Source organism: Ambystoma mexicanum, chromosome 2p, assembly GCF_040938575.1.
Source record: "Ambystoma mexicanum isolate Mex_15411 chromosome 2p, UKY_AmexF1_1, whole genome shotgun sequence".
In the NCBI taxonomy this organism is placed as follows: Eukaryota; Metazoa; Chordata; class Amphibia; order Caudata; family Ambystomatidae; genus Ambystoma; species Ambystoma mexicanum.
In genome coordinates, this window is record NC_090923.1 from 637,018,336 (window position 1) to 637,046,069 (window position 27,734).

Here is a 27,734-nt window from a genome sequence, read left to right on the forward strand (position 1 = left end):
TATGAGATTTGGGGATCAGCTCAAGAAATATTTTTTTTTTGGAAGTTATGCCGCATTAGGCTCAGCTTCAGGGACAATACACATAGATAAAGCAGCATTGGGCTCAGCCTCTGGAGAAATACACGTGGGCAGGGCAACCTTCGTCTCAGCCTAGGACATAATACACGCGGGCAAAGCCACGTTGGGCTCAGCCTCCGGTATGGTACTCGAGGGCATACCAGTTTCAAAAGTGACATGGTTACGGGTCAGGTTATGCAAGACAAATTAATAGTTAAAAATGACACGATAAATAAACAGATTTTAAAAGAAGAAAAAACCAAATGTAAATAATTAGTCAAAGAAAAATAGAAGAGATAAAAGAAATAAAGTAAAATACCATGCTACCTCCACCTCCCGCTCTCAAGCGTGACAGCGAGACACCAACTCACTTTAGCAACTGCACTTCTGCAGATGCGCACGCGCGGATGCACGTTCACTGTCAGTAAATGGATTTCTGGGAGAGAGGGAGGAGCAAGCGCTAAGAGAAAGAAAAAAAAGGAAACAGAAATCCGTGTAAGTAGCTGGTCTGATCAGCAGTTCCTAGCGCTTTTAGCTGTTAATCCCAAAACAAACGACCCACTTCACCAAGAATGTTCGTACCGCTCCAATCGCAGTTCTGGAGCTGGATAATGTTGCAAGTCCAAAAAGCAAATCCACGCGGGTGCAGGGAAACCAGCGAGACAGCAACTCACTTTAGCAACTGCACTTCTGCAGATATCTTTTATTTAAAAGATATAAAAGGAACAGATTTTATAATGGATTTTGACATTTTAAAGGTATTAAGCCCTTCACAGAAAAATGCTTTAAACAGGCAGATTTTTCACTTCCCCAGAAAAAAGAAAACACTTTTAAACTGGGTTTGACAGCCAATTTCCTTAGGCAGCGGGCAGGCAGTGATGCCTGGATTCCTCTGACTGCTTGGAAAATCCATGATTTCAGCACACTTTCCTTTCCATAATTCTCTGGGAAAATGACTGAATTTATCAGGGCATTTTCAGATTTTGCCCTTCTGTGGCCTTGTTTCAGGCGACAGGTGACAGGTGACAGAAGACAGATGACAACAGTGATTCCTGTTTTTACACCATCTTTGCCTGTGTGTGTGGCAGGGAGTGCAGCTCTTTTGTGGTTTATGCACCACGCGCAATTTTGCAGATTTAGTACGCACGGGGGTTATCCCATCCATTATTGGCAGTTTTCTTTCCCCTTTGGGAAAGGGGTGCAGTGTGGTGCATTGGGGTGGATAAAAATATCCCACACCTGCATACCCAGAGGTGAGAACCTCCCTATTTCCCCATCTTTATTCCTGTGCAAGGGGAAAAGGACTGATTTAGACTTATTAATCTTGAATCCCACCAGGGAGCCATATTGTTCAATCAATTGAACCACCAACGTTATGGAAGTCGGGGGATTCTTAATGTGTAATAGCATATCGTCTGCGTACAGTGCGACTTTATATTTCATCCCTCCCACCAGGAATCCCTCCACACTAGGATCTTATCTAATCTTCTCGGCGAGAGGTTCCAATGAGAGTGCAAATAACGTTAGCGAGAGGGGGCAGCCCTGCCTAGTTCCCCTTCCCAACCCAAACCAACGAGAGTAACCCCCATTTACTTCAGCACAAGCCCTGGGGGAGGAGTACACTGCCATAATCCTGTGGAGAAACCTTTCCCCTATACCACACTTAATGAGCACTGCTTTGAGAAACTGCCACTCCACACTGTCAAATGCCTTTTCGGTGTCCACTGAAAGGAGGGAGGAGTCCCCAGTTGTCCCCTGGATTTTATTCATCAGGTGTAATGTTTTCCTCATTGTGTCAGCATCCTGTTGTCCCCTGATGAAACCTAGTTGGCCCGGGCGGATCACTCTTGGCATGTACCCCTCTAGCCTGGCCACAAGCACCCGGATGTAGATTCTGGCATCTATCTTCAGAAGGGAAATCGGGCGATATGCACCACATGTCCGGGATCCCTGCCCTCCTTGGGTATTACCGTGATAAGTACCTGAGAGAAGGATTCCGTGGCTTTCCCCGTATTTAGTCTGTCATTAAACAGTTCTGTCATAAATGGCAGTAGGACAGTGAGGAAAAATGTATCAAACCCTGCTGAGAACCCATCGTCTCCCATAGCCTTTCCCAGCAGTAATCTTGCCACCACCTTCTTAATTTCTTCCTCTTATCGGGGCCTCCAGTATATTAGTCTCCTCATCAGACAGTTTGGGTAGGTGAATATCAGCTAAGTATGTATTGATGTCTCCCCCCTCTGGTTTACTCTCTGTTTCATACAGCGCTTCATAGAAAGAAGCCAAGGCCTCTTGAATCCCCTCCGTCGAACACTCCTTTACTCTGTCTCCCTTCAATTTCTGTAACCCATCTTTCTGCTCGCTGCCCTCAGCCTAGCTGATAGGAGTGCATCGACCTTGTCCCCTTTCTCATAGAATTTCTGTTTCAGAAATTGCAAATTATTTTTCCTTCCTCCAGAAGCCACAGCTCCTCTCTCTTCCCCCTGGCCTCCATAACACAGTCCTCCCGCCCATCCAAGGACACATGCGCTCGTTTATCCAGTTGTTTTATCTCCTTCCTCAACCTATTTTCAATGCGTGTCCGCTCCCTTTTTTTTCCTAGCCCCTTCCCTAATCGGAACCCCCCTCCATATCCTCTTCCCTGCTTCCCAAACAATTCTCTTCTCCACCACACCTGTATGATTCGTATTGAAGAATTCCCTGATTTCCCTAGCCAACTCCACCTGGAATACTGGATCCTTGCGCAGGAATTCATTGCATCTCCATTTTGAGCCCCAAGGGCTGTTAACATATCGTGGTCTGACTAGAAGATTGGGTGAATCTCTGAACTCTGGGCCTCTTCCGACAAGTCCCTTGAAATAAATACGTAATCTATCCTAGTAAATGGTCCATGAGGGGGCGAGTAAAAAGTGTACCCCCTTTCCTGCGGGTGGAAATGACCCCATATGTCTCGCAACCCATACACTTCCGATGTCTCCTGGACCTCCCTGTATCCCGGCCTTGGCTATTCCTGTTCCCTTGCATGTATCACCTGTCTCTCTAACTTGACATCTGCCCATATATTAAAGTCCCCTCCTGTAATAAGGTGCCCCGAGCTTTCGACCAGTATTTTCAAGAGTGTACTCTTCAGAAATCTCAACTGCCCCTGGTTTGGGGCGTTCATCGTGGCAAACGTGAAACACACCTTAATGGTACCAGAGACCAGTAGGGCCCGTCCCCTCCACGTCTATGGCAATAATGAAACAAGAGCCGCTGTTATAAAAGCTACCAGCAGGTGGCTTTTGCTTCATTATTGCCGCAAGCGCAGAGATTAACACAAACACAGGAGGCTCGTCCATTTCACAAAATGGATGCCTCCTACTGCTTGAAATTAAAGGTGTTTAAACATTATTTGTGTAAAATGTTACTAAGGAACTTTATTTAAAAAGATGTTTAATACATGTTTTGTATTATTGCCCATCTTTTAAGACTACATTTTTGAGCGCACTATTCCTTTAAATGCAACTCCACACAACCCTCCACCCCGGCACCACTTCTTAACAAACACCAAGAAGTGGTTGGATATTCAGTAAACCACGGCCAAGTCCCCACATCCTGAGTTCCCTCTAATTGTGTCATCCCCTTTTTGAGAATCCGCGGTGGAATTCTACACCAATATTAGGTCAGGTCTCAGCCGCCAGGGATGTGTTCAACTTTCTTAATTTCCTGGCATTCGTCATCTATTTGGACCCTTGATTCGCCATTGTCTGTCTCCTGCCATCTTTTCTTTCAAACTCAGAGAAGTTCTGTCTTCTCCCACGAGCACCCCTGTGACACTGTGAATATCATCCTCGGTAGTCGGTTTGAATTTGCACCTGTCCACCTCAAAGGCGATGAAGAACAGAATCCCTCGCCTGTACCGAACACCTTTCTCATTTAACCACTTCGTAAGCGGTGAGCACAGCCTTCTTTTGGCAAGGGTCAGAGAGGACAGATCTTGAAAAATCGTTACTCTAGCCATGCCGTATATTACCAGCCCTTTCTTCCCACGTTCTTCCTTGGTGTGTATTCAAAGCTGGCTAGCTTAGATCTCCCATCCATGTGCCATCACTCAACCTGCGTACCTGAATGTATGTAGTGAAGCTCCAGGCGTGGACTGGTGCGACTTCAACTTAGTGGTGATGTAACCCACAAGTCGCAAAGCAGCCTCTGCTGCACTGAACGAAGTCCCGGCTCAAGTCTCTTGTGCGGGTGTGACTTCTCACTTATATCATGTGAGAACCGGGGGACAGCCACCCGGTGGGTGCAAACATCGTTTTTTAGGAGCTAACCCGTGGTGGTTGTAGAGCACCTCTCATACCGAGAACATGTTACTAGGGTCCATCCAAACTGCCCATCCACTCTCTCCCATACACCTCCAGGGTTGGGGCTCCCCTGCTGTATAACCAAGTGCTTTCTGCTCATTCAATACCTCCCTGGCCGACCGCTCCGGGACATCAACTTCCACATATCATAGGGGGGGCCCTCACCTCCCGCCGCTGCCTGAATGTCCCTTATTCCCCCTCCAGCTTCCAGGGGGACCTCCACTGTGTGCAGCTTACTCTGGTATCCAGGCCTGTCCCACGTTTCTGGCACTCGCTCCAGGGGTCCACGGGGTACCTCCCTTGTGCTGCAGCATGAACTGCTGTCCCCTTCCACTCCCAGGGGATCTACAGGCCGCACCGAGGTGGTCAATGGGGGTTCGGGAGTCTATGGCCTCCCGTCAGGTGCGGGGATTGTGGAGTGTCAGGAGGGGTCACCCACCTCGATTCACTGTGCTGCGTGTCTCCCGGCTCCTTCCCTCTCTGCAATTAGGCCGTCCAGTGGGCCCTCGGGCAGACTGGCAAGCCATGCTCCCCGTCTTCTCCTTGTGTCGCCTCCAGGAGAAATCACTTTTTTTTTCCTGCTGCCGCCGCAAGGTCGGGCTCAGTCAAAAAGTGACTGATTTTTGCCGTTGTACTGTGCACATAGGCAGGGGAACTTCACCGACCCTGTTGTCTGGGAGTTAAATACCCGGGGGGGGCAAAAAGTGGGGGCTCTCGCCACTTTTCGGGCCCACAATGGGAGATGAGCATGCTCAATCTTCCTTCATCGGCATGCCCCCTGGTGGCTATCCCAAATGTCCTTCTTTTGTTCAACAAACACAGTCCTTTCTTGGGACTTCCTGTAGATTTACAACTGCCTAGCTTAGTCGACTTGCAGGACTTGTTATATTCATAGGTAACCGTTCCTCTTTTAATTCCACAATTGCATAGTTCTTCTTTGGTTTTGTATATCTGGTTGTTTCAACATTCACTCTGGGTTTCCTGCATACCTGCATTCTATACACTCATAAATGGCTGGGGCTCGTATTTGCAATACGCCTTCTTGGTTTGCAAACAATCTCCTTAATGCTTTTTCTGTGGCTTTAAAGTTTACAATTTGTGTTTGGCAAGGTCGCTGAAACACCCTGGGGTCCCCACTTTGCATGGGTTGACTCACCAGCTCTGTGTGGCATCTTCGGTCCCATTCGCACGTAAGCGGCCAAGCTTTGCTACCTGCTTTCCGCTCTGAACTGCTTCCACATATTTCCGGTTCCTCTCGTAGCTTTGCTTCAGCACGTCGGCCTTGCTTCAGGTCCTGATAGGTGAAACGTTGCTTTCTCCGCTTGCCGAATGCCCAGGAATCTTCCCCTGGTTCCTAGTATGTCTGTGGCACGTCCTACCCGTGCAATGTTTCACCGCCTCCTAGCTGGCAAGCTGCTTGACTCCACCACACCAATCCGTGCTTCCATGGACCACACTCCTCGCAGAGAGGTACTACGGCTTCTCCCAAACAATGTCCTCCCTTCAGGTGCAGGGATTGTGGAGTGTCAGGAGGGGTCACCCACCTCGATTCACTGTACAGCGTGTCTCCCTGCTCCTTCCCTCTCTGTAATTAGGCCGTCCAGTGGGCACACATGAGGGGTTCCTCGGTGGGCTTGCATTTCCCCATGTTTTTATAACATCTTTATGGCTCCTTTCTTCGCAATTTTGGAGGGGGAAGGGGTTTTATTTTCCAAGTATGCCGATGACACTCAATGTGTCATCCCACTGACTGGCGTTCACGCCTTTGATGTAAACAATCTCAATAGAGTCTACTCTCTTATTAAAAATTGGATGGACTGTAATTACCTATCTCTTAATAGAAGCAAAACTGATTTGAAGATTATAGGCACCCCTTCTATGCTGGAAAAACTAGATTCTGACTATTGTTGCTTTTTGTTGGGTGATGTGAAATTATCCCGACAGGCGAAGGTAAGAATCCTAGGGGGTTACACTCGACCAATTCCTGAATAGGAGTACTCACGTGGGTTGTCTGGTTTCAGCAGCTCTCTATTATGTGAAGCTGCTGGCTCACTAAAGGCACTTTATCTCCCAGGAGAACGCTGCTACCATAGCAAGAGCTATTATGCTCCAAGATTGACTATTGCAGCAGCACCCTGGTGGACCTGTGCAAATCGGACTTAAATAGACTTCAAGTCGTGCAGAACGGTGCAGTTCGAGTTATTGTTGGCCTTGCCCGCCGGGACCATGTTTCAGCAGCTAGGCAGACGCTGCACTGGCTCCCGGTCGAAGCATGTATTCGCTTCCACCGTTTAGTCATGACATTCAAATGCAGATCTGGCCTCTCTCCACTGTATTTGCAAAATCTCATTTGTAAAAAGGTCAGTAGCAGAGACCTCCGCTTCAACAACCAAGACTTGTTGGTATCCCTTAGATGCAGAACAAAGAAGGCCGAAAATGTAGCTTTTTTCAGTCGCAGCTCAGAAGGCTTAGAATTCACTCCCCTCTGAGCTTCGTGGTATGGCCTCTCCGAATCTTTTCAAAAAAATTAGAAAACATGGTTGTTTTTGTAACACTCCGTCACCTTTAACCTCTCCTCTCCTCCGACCCATCTCCGCTCTCTGACCTGATTCTATTCCTCAGCCCCACCCTTGTGTTTCTGTTGTCTGTCTTGTTACGCACCCCAAGGGCCCATGGCTGCGCTATATAAATAATTTTAAGTAAAATAAAAGCAGCCTTCTATAGCTTGTTTTCGATCTTTAAATGTAACGCGCACAGGTGCATTCTGAAAACTACTAGCACGCTCATTGAGCTTGAGGCTCTTTTTGTTCTGCATTGTTCCCTTCTTCCTCCTTGTCCCAGTACTTGGGTGTTTGTGGGAAATTGAGTCCATTGATGTTAACTGATGCAAATCACTTGGGAAATCACTTTCAATGGTTCCATATGACAAGCCAGTTCTATATGAAGGGGAATTAGAACTGGAAAAGGTATTCTTGGAGCATTTACTTTTTAAACCAGTGTTGGAAGTTTGACCTACAGGGTTTTGGGGAAAAGGTTTCTCCATTTTCCCTGAAGTGGAGTATAGATGCATGGCAGTAGACCATTAGGGTATTGGGTAAGGGGTTTTCTTCATGGGCAAATGGGGGACACCATGTCTCATCCAATGAAGCCATGGCATCTCCACGGAGGTTGTATCCTCCAATGTGATCCTCCCTCATATATAGCTGCCCCCGGGTCAGGATCAGGTAGCGGCTGCCGTAACCCTGGCCACATGAGAGGAGGTTACTGCCGGGGGATCTGTGATGACACCATTGGATTAATCACAGTACTCTTGGCATATTAGATTGCCCAGATTGAAGACTGGCTTTCTAGTGACAATAACATATGCCAGAAGGTTTAGTGAGCTGCTGGGGTTGTTCTGCAAACCACCCTTTCTCTGGTTTTACAAGGAAAAGGAGTCGCTGAAAGAGTGGCTGGGCTTCCTGCCCAAGGTCATTTCGGAGTTCCATGTGTCCCAGTGCATAGACTTGCCTGTGTTCTATCCCCCCTCTTCACCCTTCTAAGGACGAGGACAGGTTGCACCGATTGGACCCTACGAGGGCCCTTAGTTTTTATGCATTGAGGACAGTAGAATTCAGGAGGAATGACCAGCTGTTTGTGGCTTCTTCCCTGTCTAGAAGGGTTTGGCTGTATCTAAACAGACCATTTCCAGGTGGGTAACCCTCTGTATCTCTTGAGTGTTACCAGAAGGTGCAGGGAAAGAGCTACCAGCGAGCATTAGAGCCCATTCCACTTGGTGCATGGCCGCGTCTCCGGCACTGCAAAGGTGCGTACCAGTGAGAGACATCTGCTGGGTGGAGACGTGTCGTCACTGCACACCTTTACCAAGCATTACTGCTTGGATGCGTCCCGTGGCACTGATGCCAGTTTTGGAAGGGTGCTTCTGCAGAATTTCCTGGTGTAGGGACTTTCATTCCTCCTCCACGCTAGGTACTGCTTTGATCATGAGTAATCTGTGGGAGAAAGCAATGCATTGAAGGAGAAATTACTCATCTGTAATTTTATTTCTATGGATTCTTCTCCTGCAGATTCCTCATCATCCTCCCGTCCAGTCCCTCTATGAAAGTGCCTGCATTTTCTGATGACGAATCTTCTCTTGGGATAGGAGGAGATGAGCGAGTTCTTAGTTGGCTTGTCATGCCTTTATAATTGTTCCGTTCTCTACAGCTTCCGACGGTTCTGTTCCTCGCTCAACAAAAAATAGGTTTTTAAGTTTTTAAGTTATGGGTTTAACCTGAGTCATGGCTATTTGAGCCGAATCTCGAGATTCTTCCTCCACAGTGGCTGTGCTCAGGGGTTGGGGGAAGGGTGGGGAACTAAGGTGATGTAGTATATGTACGATGACCGACGTCATGTCCGGAGTCAACCAGCACCACATTGGGTCAAGATGGATCGACTAATGAGTCGAGACGCACTAAGCCCTGTTGAAGTTTTCCGATCAGTTAACGCTGGAATAGATATCTATCTGATGCGGAATCTGCGGGAGAAGAATCCATAGAAAGAACATTACCAGTAAGTAATTTCTCCTCCATCTTGGGTTGCCTGAAAGAGATCACCCATTGCGGAGGATCCTGTGGTGCTGGTTCTGTCTTCTTATAGTACATTGAGTTTGAGACTGGAGCGGAACTGATGCCAGCCAGACACAATCCTGACATCCAGACCTATCTCTGCACCCGTGGCTCTTGGACCATCCACGTTGTGAGCAGTCATTTCCCTTGTTTTTGGATCTGCATCCAGGTGCTGGACTTCCAAAGTTGGACCTTTGGGACATGCTCGCATTACACTTTTAATGCCACCCCTTGAACAGAATGCTCTTCCACAAGGCCTGTGCCTCTTGACTGCAAGCATCCCTTTGTTGTCCTCTGAAGATGAAACCTGGTCTTGATACACATCTGTGGTGTTCCTCTCACTCTTCAGCTAGTTGGATGCCTTTGTTCAAGTTTGCAGACCTAGAAGTACTACTTACCAGCTATGACACTAAACCGGGTACTATTGTCTGTGAATCTCTGAAGAGACGTTCCTAACTCTTTCGAACTCTTATTTTAAGTAATAAGAACCAGTGCTTAGTTGTGAACACTTGTCACCCATGAACATTGGTCCAGGGTCTTCAATTGAACACTTTTTAACTAACTGATTTTTTTATTCTCTGCCTTATATTATAAAACCGTTATATGTGCAACACTGGTAAACTGTAACAAATATTTTGTATTGTATCAATCTGCTAGTGTTTGTGTATACATTGGGAGTGTTGCGGCCCCTTTTGGGTACCTTTTCTGTACTGTTCACTTACCTTTCTTACATTTAACCTTTCTTAAATTGTGTTGATAAATAGTATATATTTTCTGTACATACTGGACTGTCTTTTACTTGGCGTGTCTCTGTGTGTGATCTGTACCTTATAGCAGCTCCTTCACCGCCAAAGAGTGAAGCTGTGATGCTCAGACATGTTTACCAGCATGAGTTTTGAGTAACATGGTGATACACCTTGCACAAACACTAAAAGTTGGGCTCTCTGAACAGCACACCAGTGGTAGTCAGAAAAACCTCCTTTCATTATTAAGGAATGACCAATACCCCCAAGAGTAATGCTCACAATGCACTCCCACATGATGCTTTCTGACTGACTCTTCTCTTTTTGTAGGTCATGCACTTGGGAGCTGGAAGCTCCAAACCATTGACCAGGACCTTTTGGTGGTCAGCTTTTCCACTCCCTGCTCTCCCCCAATTGTGGTGAGTACATGTGACTGACTGTGATTAGAATGGGCTTATAAACGAGCCAAGTGTATACATGAATATGTGGGAGCTGTAGAAGTTTGAAAGTATAGGACTAGCTCCTAAATGCAGGGTAATTATTTAATATTTAGGTACAACCAATTGATGGCATACAATCAGTTGTATGTCACTGTAGAACAGGCAGAGTCCTGGTTCCTCCATGTGTCCCAAACTCTTAAATGTAACCAAAGCTTTTGACAGCCTGAAATCACTATGCCTCTGTGAGGCGCAACAGGAATCCTACCTAGACCACTGACAGCACTCAGCAGGGTAAGTGCTGGGGACGGCGCTTCAACACCGTAGGGCTCACTGTCTCTTGAAGGCTAACGCCACTGCTTCCAGGGAAATGATGGTTTTTACAGTTCCTTCATCTTTGGCTCCAGGGTTTACACATAATGTATTGTTTTATGAGAAAGTAAAACAGAGCAAGAAAGGGCAGGGTGGAATTGGTTATGCCTTCCTTGACAGCCCCTATGAGTCTGTTACCCATTAGCAGTGTCCAGTGTTTATATGTTGATTTATAAGCATCAAATCACTGCAATGGTATGCCCATTGTAATATTCGTTCTAGTCAAGATATTTATTATTTTTCCTTTTTTTAACAAGCTGCATGCCATACTAATGGTTGCTTTGCAACGTGCGCAGGTCATGTGGAGAGGGAAGAGAATACAATTTGAAGATCTTACAGAGTGTGTAACTGAGAGGTGGCAATATTGTGAAACCCTATGCTAGGCACTGTAGGTGGATTGAAGCCGTAATCCTTTTGTTGACCTACTGAACCTAAGCCTATCTAGTTTGTGGTGGTGGAATTGTTTGCGAGAGTTCCACAGAGGGAACCTGATAGTAGGGGGAATTATTAACCAAACTTTTGTAACGCCACTGGTTGGACACCATCCTGTTTTTGCAGGCTGACATCATGCACCGGGACATCGGTTTACATGTGGACCGTATGAGATTGGTCAGGTGCCAGAACATAGAAGCATGTATGTCCCAGGCAGAGTGCCTTAGACCTGCTTAACAGTTAGTAGCTGTAGAGTCTTCTTTTATTTTTTTATTTGTTTTTCTGAACGCCCAGCATAGAACTGACTGCAGTAATAAAGGCATGTCCTGACCATTACCAGAACCTAGGGTGATTGTATTAAGGCAGTTTGTGTACACCCCTCTAGTGAGGGATCTACAACCAGTGATCTTAATTAGGGATTACACACCAGAAAAGAAACGGGAGACAAAACTGTCAAATAGGTGCCATCAGTCTGCATAATTATCTCTAAACAATACACCACACTGATCTACTGAAAAATGTACACTTTTAATATGTTGAACATACATATATATATATTATGAAAAAATACACAGCATATTGTAAAAATAAATGTATTTTAGTATTGTCTGCATCCCAATACCTTTGTGTACCTGGTGGCAGGTCAGAAGAAGGACACAGATGCTAATTAGACATTCTACAAAAATGTTAATTAAAGAATAAGAATAAAGCCCATCTTTACCTATTACACAAGGCATCCCTACCTAACAAAACTAGCTAAGGTGTTCGTCAATGAATGTCTAGAAATTAAATTGTCCACCGTCCAACTCTAACCTATCTCACTGTACCACTGTCTTAACAACTCAGTCATGGGACGTGGCCTAGCTGAAGCCAGGTGGAGACATGACTCTCCAGAGCGTTGCAGCACTGCATTGGAAAAGCATGAGCGCCACTGAAAGAATAAGCTGGAAATTAGCCCTTAGCCACTTACCAGCTAGCATAAGGACTCGACAGGTGTTTCACCCATCCTGCATAAGGAGACAGCGGTGTCCTGTGGAGTCATCGCTGATCACAAGCCAAAGATCTCCCATGTGGCTAGGGGAAGGCAACCGCTACCTGATCTGGTCCCTGGGCGTGGTATTTTGAGTGAGGATGACTGGGGAGCAAATGGCCATCGGAAGAAAGTGGTGGCTTCATCGGGGGGACGCAGTATCCTTCTCTTATGAATGAGGAAGACCACATGTTTATTTATAATGCCCACCAGACCCAAGGGTATTAGGGTGCAGAAAAAGGAAAAGAGGGTTGTTCATCTTAGGTTACATTGCTATGCGTTGCAGTACAAAATATTAATAAACAGTGCTGACCTATATCATACAAATGAGCAGAAATTGTCAGAAATCATCAAGCAGCAGTTATATACAGTATATACAATTATACATATGTATATACGGTTATACGCAGTAATAGAGAGTGGTGTGGCAGTGTGGTATAGGGTCAAATGTCATGTTCCTTAATCCATTGGAAGAGGCTAGATCAGAAGCGTGGGTAGGGCATGTCTTCTCTTAAAGAGGGTGGAAGTGAGTTCCAGTTTTGGGCAGCTTTGATTGAGAAGCTGCTACCACCATTCTTCATACGTTTGAATCTAGGCACTTGAAGTAGATTGGTGTTGGCTGTTCTAGAGGGGCGGCTAGTGGATTGTCTCTTTAATCTGGAAGTAAGGTACTGGGGGGCGGACATATGTAGGCATTTATGAGTTAGGGAGGCTGATTTGAGGAGAATTATTTCTTTGGTGGAGAGCCAGTTGTTGGATCTTCTCAAGTCGGATATGTGGGCTTTCTTGGGAATGTTGAGGGCTGCTCTTAAAGCATTATTTTGTAGGATCTGGATCTTGTTGGTAATGTATTTTTTGCAGCCTATGTATAGGGTGTTGCAGTAATCCAGTTTAGATAATACCAAGGCTCTTGCAAGAGTAATGCAGTTGTTAGGTGTAAGGAATGGCTTAGCTGCTCTAATTAATTTACACGTGTACGCGGTGGCGGAGGCCATGGAGTTTACTTGTTTTTTGAAGGTAAGAGTGGAGTCTAGGTAGAAGCCAAGAGTTTTCACTTCCTTGGCAACTGGGATGTTGTTGTTGTCTATGGTGAAGTTTGAATATAGATGGCATAATTTGTTGAGATTTGCTGTGGTGCCCAGAATGAGGAGTTCCTTTTTATCATCATTCAGGCATAGTCCATGAGAGGCCATTCATGCCTGGATGATGAGATATACTCTGTTCACAAAGGCCAAATCCTTGTCGTAATCTCCCGTCAACGGGATGAGGATCTGTGTATCATCTGCATAGTTAGTGTAGGTGATACCCAGGCCATCTAGATCATCAAAAAGGGGCTTTGTGAAGATATTGTACAGAGTGGGCGACACACATGAGCCCTGAGGCACACCACAAGTGATAGGAATGGGGTCTGCGGCTGCTGAGGGTGCGAAGACCTGCATTGTTCTATTATCTAAGAAGGATTGAATCCAGCCTATGGCTTCTTATGAGAAGTGGGTGGCTGAGTCTAAGTGGTGGCAGAGAGTCTTATGATCGACCAAGTCAAACGCCGCTGAGAGGTCAAGCAGCAGAAATAGTCCTGTGTTACCATTGTCTCTCAGGGTGTCTATTTGTGCTTTAAGGTCAATCAGTGCCGTTTCCGTTCCGTGTTGCGGTCTAAAACCAGACTGGCGTACTCCAAGGAGATGGTTGCATTCCAAATATTGTTGAATTTGGAGGTCCGCTACCTTGTCCAGAATTTTAAGCAGGAATGGCACTGTCGTAATGGGGCGATAATTTGTGGGAATGGTCGGGTCAAGTGTTTGTTTTTTTAGAAGTGGGAGGACCCACGACTGTTTAAGATTGTTGGGAATGATACCGGAAGAGAATGAGGCATTTACAAGTTTGGTTATGAGTGGGGAAAGGTACCTAGAGGCATCCTTTATGATTTGTGCTGGGCAAGGGGCGCCGTGGCAGTTGGAAGTTTTGGTTTGAGAGTTGAGATGACTTTTTCAACTTCTAGAATGTATACTTAAAGTTGAAAAGGGGTTTCGATTGTTTGGACAGGGTGGGAGGTGGGGTATTCGAGGGCACAGGGGCCGTACTAATGTTAGGGTTGGAGGCGAGGAGGAGAGATTCTTTTTTTGTTGTTAATTTTGGCCTGCAAGGTTGTTATTTTATTAGCTAGAGCATTCTGAATACTAGTGCACCATGTTTTGTCCTTAAGACAGGTGTCGGGCTCGGATGGGTGTTTCCAATTCTTTAAGGATTGTGAATAGTTCTTTTGTATTGGAATTGGCTTGGGTGATGTGCAAATTGTACGATTCTTGTTTAGCAAGGATTATTTTTTTTTTTTTTGTATAGGGAGGCTAGTTTTGTAAGGTTGTTTTTGTTAGTTTCAGAAGGGTTTAGTCTCCAGATCTGTTCGCATTTGCGTTTCTCAAGTCTAATGGCTTTTAGTTTGGGAGAGAACCATGAGTTAACATGTTTTTTTTTGTTTGCATTTTCTGATTTTCAATGGTGCTATGGTATCCAGGGCAGATAACATTACCTTGTTGTACTTTTCGACCAAGGTAAATGGGTCAGCAGAGTCAGGGTGTGAATTCAAGGTAGGGATGATTAGCGGAAATAGTTTGTCGGCTGTAATATTCTTTTTGTTCCTTGTAGGAATAGCAGGAGCTATGTTAATAGTATGATGGGGGGCTGTGACTATAAGGGCGAAAGAGATCAGGTGGTGGTCAGACCATGGCAAGGGTGTTAAGGCGTTAATGGACGTTACACAATGGTGTTCCGCTATCCAGTCAAGGGTTCTGCCCTTAGTGTGGGTGGCGCCTGTTACCTTTTGGGCAAAGCCTAGTTCCTCGATGGAATCGCTGATCTGAGTGGCATTAGGATATGAGGGGTCTTTGTAGCCAAGATTAAAATCTCCTAGGAGAAGACGTGGTGAAGTGTTTTTGAGGATGTTAGTGAGATCTTCTTCAAAGGATCCTAGAGGGCCTGGAGGTCTGTAGATAAGGTGAATAGATATCGGTTGAGTAGTTGAGGTAGTTAGTTTGGCGTTCAGGAGTTCGCAAGAGTCTACCTTTAGTGGAGGAGCAAGTCTTAGTGCTAGGCTGGTTCTAGCAATTATGGCTAGGCCACCGCCTCGAGAGGAGGTGCGGTCTATTCTTAAGAGATTGTAGTCCTCAGGAATAGCAAGCATAATTGCAGGGCCGGCTGCTGAATGCAGCCAGGATTCCGTAATGACGAGGAAATCCATTTTTTCAGCAGTGATAAGGTCGGCTATTTCTGTGGCGTGTGCCACCAGAGACTGGGCATTTACTAAGGCTCCTCTTATACCTGGCAGTATAGGCTCAGTAGATGGTAACTCAGTATTGTGGTGGGGTTTTAGGCAGGTGGTAGGATCTCGAGAGAGTCGGCTGTTGAGCTGGAGAGGATGCTGAGTGTTGGTCGAGTTGTACAAGGATATTTTGATATTAGGCTGGGTATTTCTTTGGTTTCTAGACAAGCTGTTAGAGAGGAGGTCTAGAGATTTGGCTGTAGGTTCGTAAATTTTGGGGAGTCTGGCGCGAAGTTTAAGGTTTCTTTGGGAGAGATTGCATGGTCAAGTGATCATGTCATTTAGGTTTTTGGGATCGTTCGGGAGTGTCGCAGACGCCAAGAAGGGCAGAGGGTGAGGCATGTTAACATCTATTGTGATGAGAAAATGTAGGATAGTCCTCAGTAGGACTGTATAAGTTACTGGCAAATACATAATTTATGTGGAGGTGGGATGACTAGTGTTAGGGGTACCATGTATAAGAAGTAAGCTCAGAGTGGAGGCTAGTGTCTGTAGTTAGGGTGGGTGAGCAGAGAGCGGCGCAATGACATAATTCCTGTATCCTTAATGGATGATTGTCAATGTATACATCCGTCCCATTATAGGACCCAAAGAACCCTTCATGCAAAACAGTATGAGCAGAATAACATTCATACCTTAAATACACATAATTCACATTTAACATCTTGTTACTCTGATGTTTTTGTTCTTGAAAACCATCCAATGGACAACTCTCACAACGCCTCACGTACTGAGACGAGGACAAGGAAGGAGTTAGTAGGGATTGAAAGAAACCTCAAGTCCAAAACGGAGGCTTGTTATTATGGTGGAGATCAGATCCGTGGGACCTTTAAAAATGGCTTGCTCTTTCAAGTCGGCATCAGCGAGCAGAACAGAAGAGCAGGTGAAGCGGAGAGCAGAACCGCGAGTGCAGGCAGACGCACGGGAACAAACCGTGCAGCAGAAGGCAGACGCTTTCAAGCTGCCGCTTGTCAACCTTGCTTACCAAATTGGAGAGTGACCCAGTGAAGCGTGGCAGGCACCAGCGAAGAACTACTCCAGAGCAGCAGTGTTGCTGTCTACATAGCGGTCGTTCCGGAAAACGGCAGCTTCACTGGCGACTGAACGCAGAGCCGGCTGGGAGGCTAACAGATGGTCTGCAAAGCGGGAGACAACATTCCCGAGTGAGGATTTAGTCGCAGCAGTGAGCCACGGGTCAGAAAACAGAGGTGAGTTGGCCCAGTGAAAGTGGGAACACCAAGGTGTACCGACTGGCACAGAAACAAGTTTGTTTTGAATACCAACCAAGTAAAGCAGAAAGACAGAATTTTCACAGATCCTCATGCATGAAACATCAAGATGGAGAAAGTTGGAGCAAAGGTTATTACAAGCAGATGAATGTTAATGAAGAAGCTGAAAGCATGAATTTGCACAAGTCTCCATATCTGAGATGTCAATATGGGGAAATCTGTGACAAGTATTGCTATACGCAAATGAACATTAGTGAAGAAGTTAGAAGATATAACTTGAACAAGTCTCCATATATGAAATGTCAACATGGGGAAAATTGGGACAAGCCGTATCTAAAGCCAACAGAGTATAGACATTGCAGGAGTGCAACTGTGCTATACTGAAAGATTTAAAGAACATCATTAAAAGAAGTCCTGGTAAACCGAGTTGATCAGGCAGTGAGCCTTTGGGAAAGAGATACCTGGCAGAGTATATCAGGGGATTTGCAAGACTCAGAGGGGGGATCCCTGGCAGGGGAGTATACCAGGTAATCCCTGGCATATGAAAAGAAAAGACATTATAAATAGATACCTGGCGGGAGAGTACACAAGGGGATCTAAAGTATCTACTGAAAGATTGCTGGCAGGGAGTATACCAGGAAGTGATCATTGACGCGTTTATGGTATAGAAGAGACATCTTTGCCACCTTTGATCAGTTGCTATATGAAAAATACCGTTTTGCCATCCTTAAACTATATTGTTTGGAAGAAACAATTTTTGACAACCTTGAAGTGTTTGTTGTATAAAAGAGACACTGCTACCAGCTTTGTGAAGTTGTTGTATGAAAAAAGACATTCCTGCTATCTTTAAGAGAACACGGTTTGGAAAATACTCTTTCACCATCCTGCCTGGAAGAATCCAGGAGAAGGGCACCATCCTCTGGATCCAAGGAATCCTTCTTGGAACCAACCATTTCAATGGATTGGTATTAATGATTTGTAATACAGCCTTAGAGCAATTGATGAAGAGTCCCTTTTGTTGTAAAGTATTAAGCCACTAATTCCGTTTCTAATTTATGGTTTGCAAAAACTGGATGCTCCGATATTGAGGTTGCCCAATATACACAATACTGAATTGAGATAAAGAATGACGAGTATCAGTGATTTTGCGCCACATTTTAATGTTTTATGAAGTCATGAGTTACTTTTTCAACTTGTTTGTCTGATACATAATACTTCCCTCGACACGTGTTTCCCCACCTCTTTAAAGCGGTTCATCAGGAGGGTACATTATTTGAATCTGGATAGTAAACAAAAATAAAAAATATACATTTTTGATTTTGGTTTCCAACCAACCCTTATTAGTTTATGCATAATTTGTTCTTGATTATGTAAGTTTGTTCATTTCAGACTCAACATAGGAGTAAAAATATTATACCACTCTCTCTTCATGCTTTGTATGCATTGAATCAAAATCTTGACATATAACGCCAATTGTGGTCAGGATAAGAAAAAAACAGGTTTTCTTGTGTTTTTTCTGTTTCTAGGGGTGGTACTTAGGAAGACAAGATTCTCTGTTCTATGTTGCTTTATATTATCATATAAATATTCTTGTTGCAGGATTACAATTAGGTTCTGCCTATACTAATCAAAGCAAACATAGTGCTTACCTATTTCCTGAAGCTAATCTGGTTTCCCACAAAAGGATTCTCCTTGCGACGTGTTGGCCGCATTTATTCAAGATGGCCGTTATTTAAAACAAACCTGATGACGCAATCGCGTCCTATTTACGTGGTCGCGTCATCACGTTAGTCGCTGTCGCTATCTTTCTTTGGGGCTAATATGTTTGTTCTTATGTTTGCAATGACTGTGCGGTCGCGTTAAAATAGCGCAATCACATCCCCATGCCATCGGCCATTTTGGTGCCTGTATATACAAATATATTCGCTATTAGTTTTGTCTGAAATCAGTCTCAATTGCATCATTTAGTTTTTCACTTGCACTCTTGAACTGAACTGGTCTAGAAAACATTCTCTAATAGAGGTGGCAATTGTCACTAAATGAAATTGGCGGCTGAATTAAAAAGATGTATCATACTCACAATTTTACCTGAACAAGTTGGTGATTAGAACTACAAAATTAAATGTAAATTTTACAAAAAATTACTAATTTCTGTGTCAAAATTAAGCCCCGAAATACAACTGTCTAATAACCATATCCAAATTGATTCTTTGCGTCTCAAGAGTTTCTCCCCGTTGACTCATTCAGATCTTTTCTATACCAAAATATTTGATATTATCCATATTGTCTTGGCTGTGTTCTTACTGAAAATGGTACGCAGAGGGGTACCTTAGGTCTTTATTTTTTTATTGATCGTAAGTATTCTGCAATTCCATTTTTAAGTGGACGAATTGTACTGCCTATATATAGTTTAGAGCAGATGCATTGTATACCATAAATTACAAACTTTGTGTTGCAATTTATACATTATTTAATTGGAGGAGTATTTTCATTTGCCATCTTGATGTGTTTCATGCCATTCTCTGACATCGTAAGAAGACTAAGACATGGTCCAACTCCAGGAGCATTCCTTGTCTTCATCGTGGAAGATGCGGCGCCATCGATGCAAGCCCAGCTTGTTGTCGGATCGAGGTAAGCACTCAGCCGGGCCGACCAATCGGAAAAAGTGGGAAAGTTTTAAGACTTCCATGCTTGATATTTCTGGGCAACAAGCTGCTGTAGGTGTGGCTTCGGCCCCCGACCAGCAAGATTTGATGGCAAAAGCGGCACTCATTGACGGTGCTCCCGACCCCAAGCCAGCCATTCCGTCGACGTTGAACACGCCTTCGGGTGTCATGCCTGCCAGGCATGAGTCGCCGGAAGGGCCATAAGTCCGAGGCTCAGGACGCCCATCGGTTATCCAAGCGTCCCTCATCACTGAAAGAACCTTCAGCATCTAAAGCTTCAGCTTCGAAACCCATTCTCAAGCCCTCAGCGCCGGCTGCCGGTGACTGTTCATTTGTGTCGCTGTCCAGATCGGGTTTCTTCGACTCAATGAAACCCATATTTGGCGTTGATGACTCCGATGACCCAGTCAACCCCGTTTATACGTGAGCCGGCAGCGTTGATTTCTTTCGACAACTACGCCGATTTATTGGTCCTAGCTTAGGGTCTACAAGATGCCAGTGGTCTGGATACATGCCAGACCTTACGTTACAACAGAACCAGCCCTATACCCATGCTAATATCCAGTTCAGGGATCTGGTTCACAGGGTTGTTCACATCCTAAGCTTGAATGCTTTCACCACAGCTCTTCAGGGGGTATAAGCTCATTTACATTTTGAACCGGGGTCCCACAGTTGAGCATAACATGCCATTCAACCCAGCCATTGTGGGCCCTTTCGCCTCCTTATGACAGCCTCCTTGTATTATGCCCCCTGGAAAGGGTTAATTAAACAGGCTGCCACTATTTCCACTGCACCTGCGGCATCCACTTCCAATCTGCCTACGGATAGAGGGAAAGAAATCGGACATAATGGCCAGGAAGGTTTTCACATCTGGCAGCATGGCGTTCAAAGCCACTAACATAGCATGTGGATTCGCCAAGTACTCCTTTGGCTTATGGAATGCTGTGGAACATGCTGCTGAATACGTCTCTGAGGGTATCATGCGGGATGATTTTTTTACAGCTGGTGGAGGATGAGAAGAAGGTAGCCAAGCAGTCATAACAAACAGGCCTGGGTTTAGCAGACTGCGTTGGCAGAGCAATGGGTACAGTGTAAGTGCGGGGACGCCAAGCCCATCTAAAAACTTCTGGCTTCTCTACAAATGTTCAAAACAGGCTGCTGGTCATGCTCTTTGAAGGTGACATGCTTTTCGGTCAGAAAGCGGACGAGAAATTTAAGGAATCCAAGTTGGCTGCTAAATCATTAGGCCTAGAAGCGCAGCCGGCCAAACCTGCCATCAGCTTTGGCTCCAGGGCCAGATGTTATAGATGTTATGTACCCTATGGCAGGAAGGCGCAGCTCCTGCAAGACAGGCAAGGGCAGAGGTACTTCTCACTTCCTGGAAGGGGCAGAGGGGCCTCTAGAGGCCAGCAAGCAGCAACAGCAGTGGCGACACCCACTCCCTCTAAGCTGCTTTGATTTTTCCCCTCCCACCATGCACCAGTTGGTGGGCGGTTGGCAGGGCATTGGCCCCAGTGGCAGGAAATAACTTCCGATGCCTGGGCCCTGCAGTTGATTCAGTGGGGTTACCGTTTGCCTTTTTTAAAGAGACCTCCAGACAGACCTCCACCTCCCCAAATCCAACCAGTACAGGAGCTCCAGGAAGAGCTGAAAGCCCTGTTATCGAAGGGTGCCATGGACGAGGTACCTCCCGATCAGAGAGGGTCTGGTTGGTATTCCTGGTATTTTCTGGTGCCCAAGAAGGGAGGAGGTCTCAGTCCCATCCTGGACCTCAGGGCCTTGAACAAGTTCCTGAGGAAGGACACATTCAGAATGGTGACGTTGAGATAGATTGTCCAAACTCTCGAACTCCAAGACTGGGTAGTATCAATAGACCTACAGGACGCTTATTTCCATGTGGCGGTACCTCAAAAGCATAGGAAGTTCATAAGGTTCCTCATATGGGACAAGCACTAACAGTTCAAGGTGCTTCCCTTTGGGTTGGCCTCTGTGCCAAGGGTATTCACCAAGCTCATGGTGATAATTGTGGCTCACCTCAGGAGATCCAGAGTCCATGTATTTCCATACCTGGTAGACTGGCTGATCCGAGGGAAGTCGGCAGGGCAAATCTTGTCTCATCTGGAAGACACATGCCTACTACTGCACAGACTGGGCTTTTCCCTCAACTTGAAGAATTCCCATATGACACCAATTCAGTGGCTCCAGTTCATTGGAGCAGTCCTAGACACCTGGGTAGGGTAGGCTTTTCCTACCGAGGAGAGAGTCACCAACATAGCCCAGATAGTGTATTTGTTTCAGAACCACGCCACCCTTACAGAGGCTTCCTTCCTCCTCCTCTTGGGTGCCACAGGCCAGGCTGCATATGAGATCCCTCCAGTGGCTCCTCAGGGACCAGTGGTCTCAGTATCTGGGAGGGCTCACGGATTGCCTTTCAGTGTCCAGCCGATCACGGAAGTGAAAGGGAACTGGCGCTGTAGGAACCCAGAGTGAAGAAGAAGGTAAGTGGGGTTCGTTTATGTTGGGGCTGTGGGTGGGGGTGTGCTGAGGGTGTGGGTGGGTGGGGGGATTCTGGGTGTGTGAGTGTGAGTATGCAAGTGTGTTCGCATGAGAAAGGTGCAAACTTTTGGTAGTTCGTACCGTTCTCATGCGAACGTTCCAGCCGCGGCAAATTCACCCACGGTCGGATCACTTAGAATCGCAAACTCGGCTGGTGGAACACGTGCAGCAATCTATTGGCGGTGGAACCCTTTTGGCCTCCTTGGCTCCAGGCCTGAGTGGTCACGGATGCATCCCTGAAGGGTTGGGGCGCCCACTGCAAGGATTTGCAGGTGAGCAGCCTCTGGTCTCCATCAGAAGTCAGGTGGCATATCAAGAGGCTGGAGTTGCAGGCCATCAGTTTAGACCAGAAGGCTTTTGCCCCGTCTCTCAGAGGGAAGCATGTCCTCGTCCTGATGGACAACACGATGGCCATGCACTGCCTCAACAAGCAGGGTGGTGTGCACTCCTGTCCACCCTGCACAGAGGCAATTCAGCTGCGGTGCTGATTGCGAGATAACCAAATCTGGGTCTCGGCAGTTCATCTGAGGGCGGGGGGATAGAGAACACCTTGGCAGATGCTCCGAGCAGGCGGCGCACAGTCTCACACGAGTGGGAAGTGTCAAAGTCCTCAAGGAGGTCTTTTCTCTCTGGGGTACCCCAGCAGTGGATCTGTTAGCCACGGAGTCCAACAGGAAGTGCGAACAGTTTTGCTCAAGGGAATTCCCAGCGAATGGTGCACTGGGGGATGCGTTTCTGGTGGATTGGATCTTCCCTCTCCACTACACCTTCCCCAAAACTCCCATCATCCCTTGGGTTCTCAGAAGGTTGAAGAGATTTCGAGTGACCATGATCTTGATCGCCCGGATTGGGCGAGGAGAACGTGGTACTCGGATCGCCTGGATCTGACCATCTGTCCACCTCATTGGTTGATCAGCGTGCAGATCTCCTAACCCAGTCGGAGGGTCGAGTGCTCCAACTGACCCTGGATTCCCTCGACCTACATGCGTGGCTCTTGAGAGGATGACTTATGAATAGCGACTTTAGGTGTTGTTGGCTGCACACAGACCTTCTAGAAGATCTCTGTACGTGTGCAGGTGGAGCAGATTTAAGGCGTGTTGCAGAGAACGTGAGACTGACACCCTCTTTTGCCCCACCAGCACAGTGATGGAGTTCCTTCAGTCACTGGCCTCTTCAGGCCTTCAGGTTGCCACAGTCAAAGGGTATTTGGCAGCCCTCTCTGTGTTCAAGAGGTCCCCAGGCCAAGGTTCCTTTTTTTACTATTCCGGTCATGGTCCAGTTCCTGAAGGGTCTTCTCAACTAGTTTCCGTCAACCCCATTTGTTGTCAGAGATTGGGATTTTAATCTGGTTCTGACCTACTTGATGGCAGCTCTGTTTGAGCCTAAACACTCATGTTTTTGCGGCTGTTATCCCTTAAAACAGCCTTCTTGGTCGCGATCACAACCGCCAGGGAGGTTAGCTAACTGCAAGTCTTGTGCTGCAAACCTCCCTTTCTGAAATTCTTTTGTGGGAAAGTCTCTCTTAAAGTCAGTCCTGGATTTCTTCCTAAGGTGGTTTCAGAGTTTCATCTGTCCCAGTCTATTGATTTACCCGTCTTTTACCCTCCTCCACATCCCTCAAAAGAGGAAGAGCGGTTCCACCGCCTTGACCCCAAGAGAGCGTTAAGCTTCTATGTTGTTCACACATCCGAGTTTAGGAAATCAGACCAGTTGTTTGTGGCCTTGTCTAGGAAAGGTCTTGCCATCATTAAACAAACCCTGTCACGTTGGATTATTTTGTGCATATCCGACTGTTACCAATCGGCAGAGAAGGAGCTACCAGCGGGCATCAGGGCCCACTCAACCAGAGGGGTTTTCAGCCTCTGCAGCCCTCCAGAGAGGGGTTCCTGTTAGGGATATACGCTGGGCAGTCACTTGGTCATCCTTACATACATTCAACAAGCACTATGCCTCGGATGTTGCACGGGGAGTTGATGCAACATTTGGTAGGGCGGTTCTACAGAATCTACTGGTTTAAATCGTTCTGCCATCCTCTGTTTTCCAAACTGCTTGGGGAGTCTATCATGATGAGGAATCTGCGGGAGAAAAGCAATCCATTGAAGGAGAAATTACTCACCGTAATGATCTTCCTTTGGATTCTTCTCCCGGAGATTCTTCATTGACCCCCCACCCCCATCCTTCCCTGCTCAGAAGGTTCTGTGGGTTGTCGCTTCCCTCCAAATGAGAAGACATCTGGCGATGGCTCTCGAATGACCGCTTCTGTCATATTCTTTAAAAAAAAAAAATTAAAAAAAAGAAATAACAAATGTTTTAAATCATTGTTGTGAGGGATCACCCTGTTGAGATGTATCATTGTTAACGTTTTTTAACGGCTGAATAGCCTCCTGTGATTTTTCCTTCTACAGCGTTCAAATGCGGGGGGGAGTAACTGAATCATGGGGCATAGTGACTTGCTATATACACAACGCCTGACGTCACTTCCGGAGCTAACGATCGAAAGCCGGACAAGACAGATCGTGGCCGAGTCGAGGTCCACTACACCACCTGTCGAAAGGTTTCCGAACAGCAGAGCTGGATGATGAATATCTATCATGATGACGAATCTGCAGGAGAAGAATCCATAGAAAGATCATTACGGTGAGTAATTTCTCCTTTTGTTGGATTGATCTATTTGCTTTACATTTGAACACTTCTTTGGCTAAACCTAGATCTGGGACGATTTCTCTTTTAATTGTTTCATTTCTGGTGTGATGGTCAGATATGTTTTGGACACAAGAACAGTTTACTTAATTTTGACGACAAGACACAGACCGATCTTTAGTTATAGTTTCCTATGTAGGGAAACTCTAAGATAGCGACAGAGAGGCCTTTATCCAACACTTTTCTTTTAATAAAGATTTCTGATGTTGACAACACTACCACTTTGTGGTCACCTCTCCTTTCTGATCCTTCACAGCCCTCTCCGAGGGTTGCTGCATTCAGTGATCCCACTCAAACTCTCCAAGCTGGTGGGCGCGTCTAACTGAAGAGGAGGATTGGCGGCAGAGCTGTGGCCTGGCTAGCCAGAAGATTGCAGCGAGGGAGAGGGGGCAGATCTCTCTCCATCCCCTCTCCGAGCCCCCACCCAGGATATAGTCCTACAGGCGTGGGTGGTGGTTTGCCCAGGAGCAGATTGAGCGAAGCAGACAGCGGTGAAGGTGCAGAGGGGTTGCCTGCGCTCCCGTTTGTACGACTGCTTAGGGGGATTGTGGCCAGCTAGTGCCCTTCTCCCCTCCCCTTCTTGAGGGTTTGGTGCAGGGCTATCAGCCTGCTGGCGCTGCTGCAAGGTGATTGCTGTGTGCCGTCCGCGGATGAAGCTGGCATATGTGTCAGATCTAGTGATGCTGTGTTCTGGCCTCAGGAGTGATTCTGCTCCACAGGTCATTGGGGGATAATGGCAAATGGTCTGTGGTCGGGCGCGTTCTGGGGGCCGAGGGGGCAGTACGGGCCTACAGGATAGTGGGCAGGAGGACCCAGCAGCACATGGCACAAGTGCTGGTGGTTGGGTCCTCTACCCATTAAGCGTTCTCCCTCAACCAGTGCTTAGAATTGCATACTGTTGTGTTGTGTGTGTGATACGGGATCTTTGTGAAGACTCAGTTCCTCCAGCTTATCGTACGGCCAGGAGAATTTAGGCTTCTTGTCAGTTATCAGCAAGGGAGTGCCATAAATAATTTTGCAGAAAGCCAGGTCACAGGGAGAGGTGTGCTTATGAGGTTCATCCAAATAAATTTGTTCAAGATCTAGCCGCGTGACCATCCTCAGACATCGACAAATGAAGCTGCTAACAAGTTGGGTTCAGAAGAAGGCGTTCCCATTTCAGTGGGGGTACCCTTTTAAGATAATTTTCTCTTGCGAAGGGCCTCCGCACCAATTCTCTTCCCTGCGTGCTCCGGCTGATATGCTCAAAATTCCCTGATACGAGATACAGGTGCTGGAATCTGAGAGTCCCGCAGACTAACAACCCTGATGGTCGAGAGCAGGATCCAGGAAAGAGAGGCGCCCACATTTTCAGAAGCCTTCCTCAGAACGGCAGGTAAGGAGTGTTGACTACAATGAGCCCACTTGAAATGCAGTACAAGCATTGATGGTGGGGTGTCCGGTTATTTGTTTGGACTCACAGAGGCCGCAATGGGTGATGAAGGCTGCGTGGGGCCGAGATCAGTTTGATTACAGTTGGATAGAGGTCAATGTTTTATTATTAAAAGTATCATATTATCTTTGCACAGTTGCAATGAGAGCATGCATCCCTAATTGGGTTGTATACCTAATCATTACTCTGTGCCAGACCTGGGGGCTTCATCTTCATTCCCCCCTTCTTGCCGGTATTCATGTTGTGGGAACGGCGAGCTGAAAAGCTCTTAATTTAAAAGGTAAGCACACTTAGGCCTTGTGAAATAAAAGAAGCGACCAGGTAAGTGAAAGACAGCTTTATTGACTTTGATTTGTGCAGCATACCAAGAGACCCCCAACCCAGGCAACATCCAGGGTCCAACTGACACAAGTTAAGAAACAACACTCTGAAGGAGTAACATTGTGAAAGCTGTGACATAATGAAGATCCATTATAGAACCATACAGTGTCATTGCTAGCCAATGCAAGCACTGACATAGCTTGCAGATATTGCCACAGCAACCAGCAAAACATTTACACACAGAACCTATATACAACACACCTCCCTCCCCTAAAAAATAAAAACTTCTTTATCATCAGCTGCATAAAATAGGAAAGTACAAATCTATCTTTTTATCTTTGCAACTCTAGATAGACTCCAGATTTGACCACCTTCCACACACACAGCATTTTTAATAATTTGTACGACCCTAACGGGTTCTGAGTAGAGTGGCTCTCCCTTCGTGGAGACAACCGCCCTCCTTATTCGCACCCAATCTCCTTTTTGGATGTTTCTCATTGACACTCTGTAACGCTCACCTGATTCCCACGGAGGCGCGGGTCTTGGCAGGAAGGTGTCCGTAACACGAAACGTGATGTGCAGGATTCGGTTGGCTTCTGGGGTCGAACCTCTCCGCACTGTGTGTCGAACTCGAAGGGTGAGGTTTCTGCAGGTGAAATAATATGGGGATTAAAGGTCTGGGTTGTTGAATGTCCCTATCTCTCTCCTCCCAGCTTGTCTGTTGAACCCCCCTCCCAGGTCAACTTGCTCGCCTTAGATAGGTGAATGCTGGGCTCTCCATCTGCGTCTAGTGCATGGTGCCGTTGCCAGTTCCTTCACTGGTGAAACGTTAGCCTCTTGACTTCAGAGGATGAGTACCGGCGTTGTCTGCACGACCGGTAAGTTTCTGGACACCTTTAGTCTTTATAGTCTTTTATGCGTGGCAGTGAAGCGCCTGGAATTGAGTAAGTATGGCAAGCGCTCTTACTGTCTCTTTCTTTGTCTTTGCAGGCGACGATGCAGAAAGAAGAAATCCGGAATCCGCCACGTGCCGGTGAGTGCTGTTGTCTATGCAGGTGAAGATGCAGCGTGAAGAATCCGGAATGCACAGCGTGCTGGTAAGTAGAATAATGCTGTTTATCTTTGTGCAGATGCAGCGTGAAGAATCCGGAATGCACGGCGTGCCGGTAAGTAAAATAGTGCTGTTTGTCTTTGCAGGCGAAGGTGCAGCGTGAGACACGGCCGCTGCTGATGGATCAGGTAAGCAAACACTGTGTGTGAAAGTTCATTCTGCTAACCTGTTGTTTCTGATCTTTTGCAGGTGCTGATGTTGCTCGGGTACCGGAATGGTGAGTATAATTCTTGCAGGTTCAGGATCTAAAGAAGAAAAGCTGGAGCAGACTCGGTGAGCGTTCTGCTGCTGATGCAGAATAACGCGAAGCACGTTTCATCAATCGGGTGTGGTTTAAATAGCCTTGGAGTGATGAGGCGTCTCCTTCCACGGCCCCGCCTAG

The 27,734-nt window shown here is 46.4% G+C and overlaps 1 protein-coding gene across 2 annotated transcripts in view; it reads left to right on the top strand.

The window, feature by feature from the left end:
- LOC138566630 (acylamino-acid-releasing enzyme-like) overlaps positions 1–27,734 on the top strand; it is a 1,701,869-nt gene that overhangs the window by 906,032 nt on the left and 768,103 nt on the right. For both annotated transcript variants that reach the window (XM_069644170.1, XM_069644171.1), the window contains exon 15: positions 10,081–10,169. In XM_069644170.1, coding sequence (XP_069500271.1) covers positions 10,081–10,169 — 89 coding nt within the window. The remainder of the gene's footprint in view (positions 1–10,080; positions 10,170–27,734) is intronic.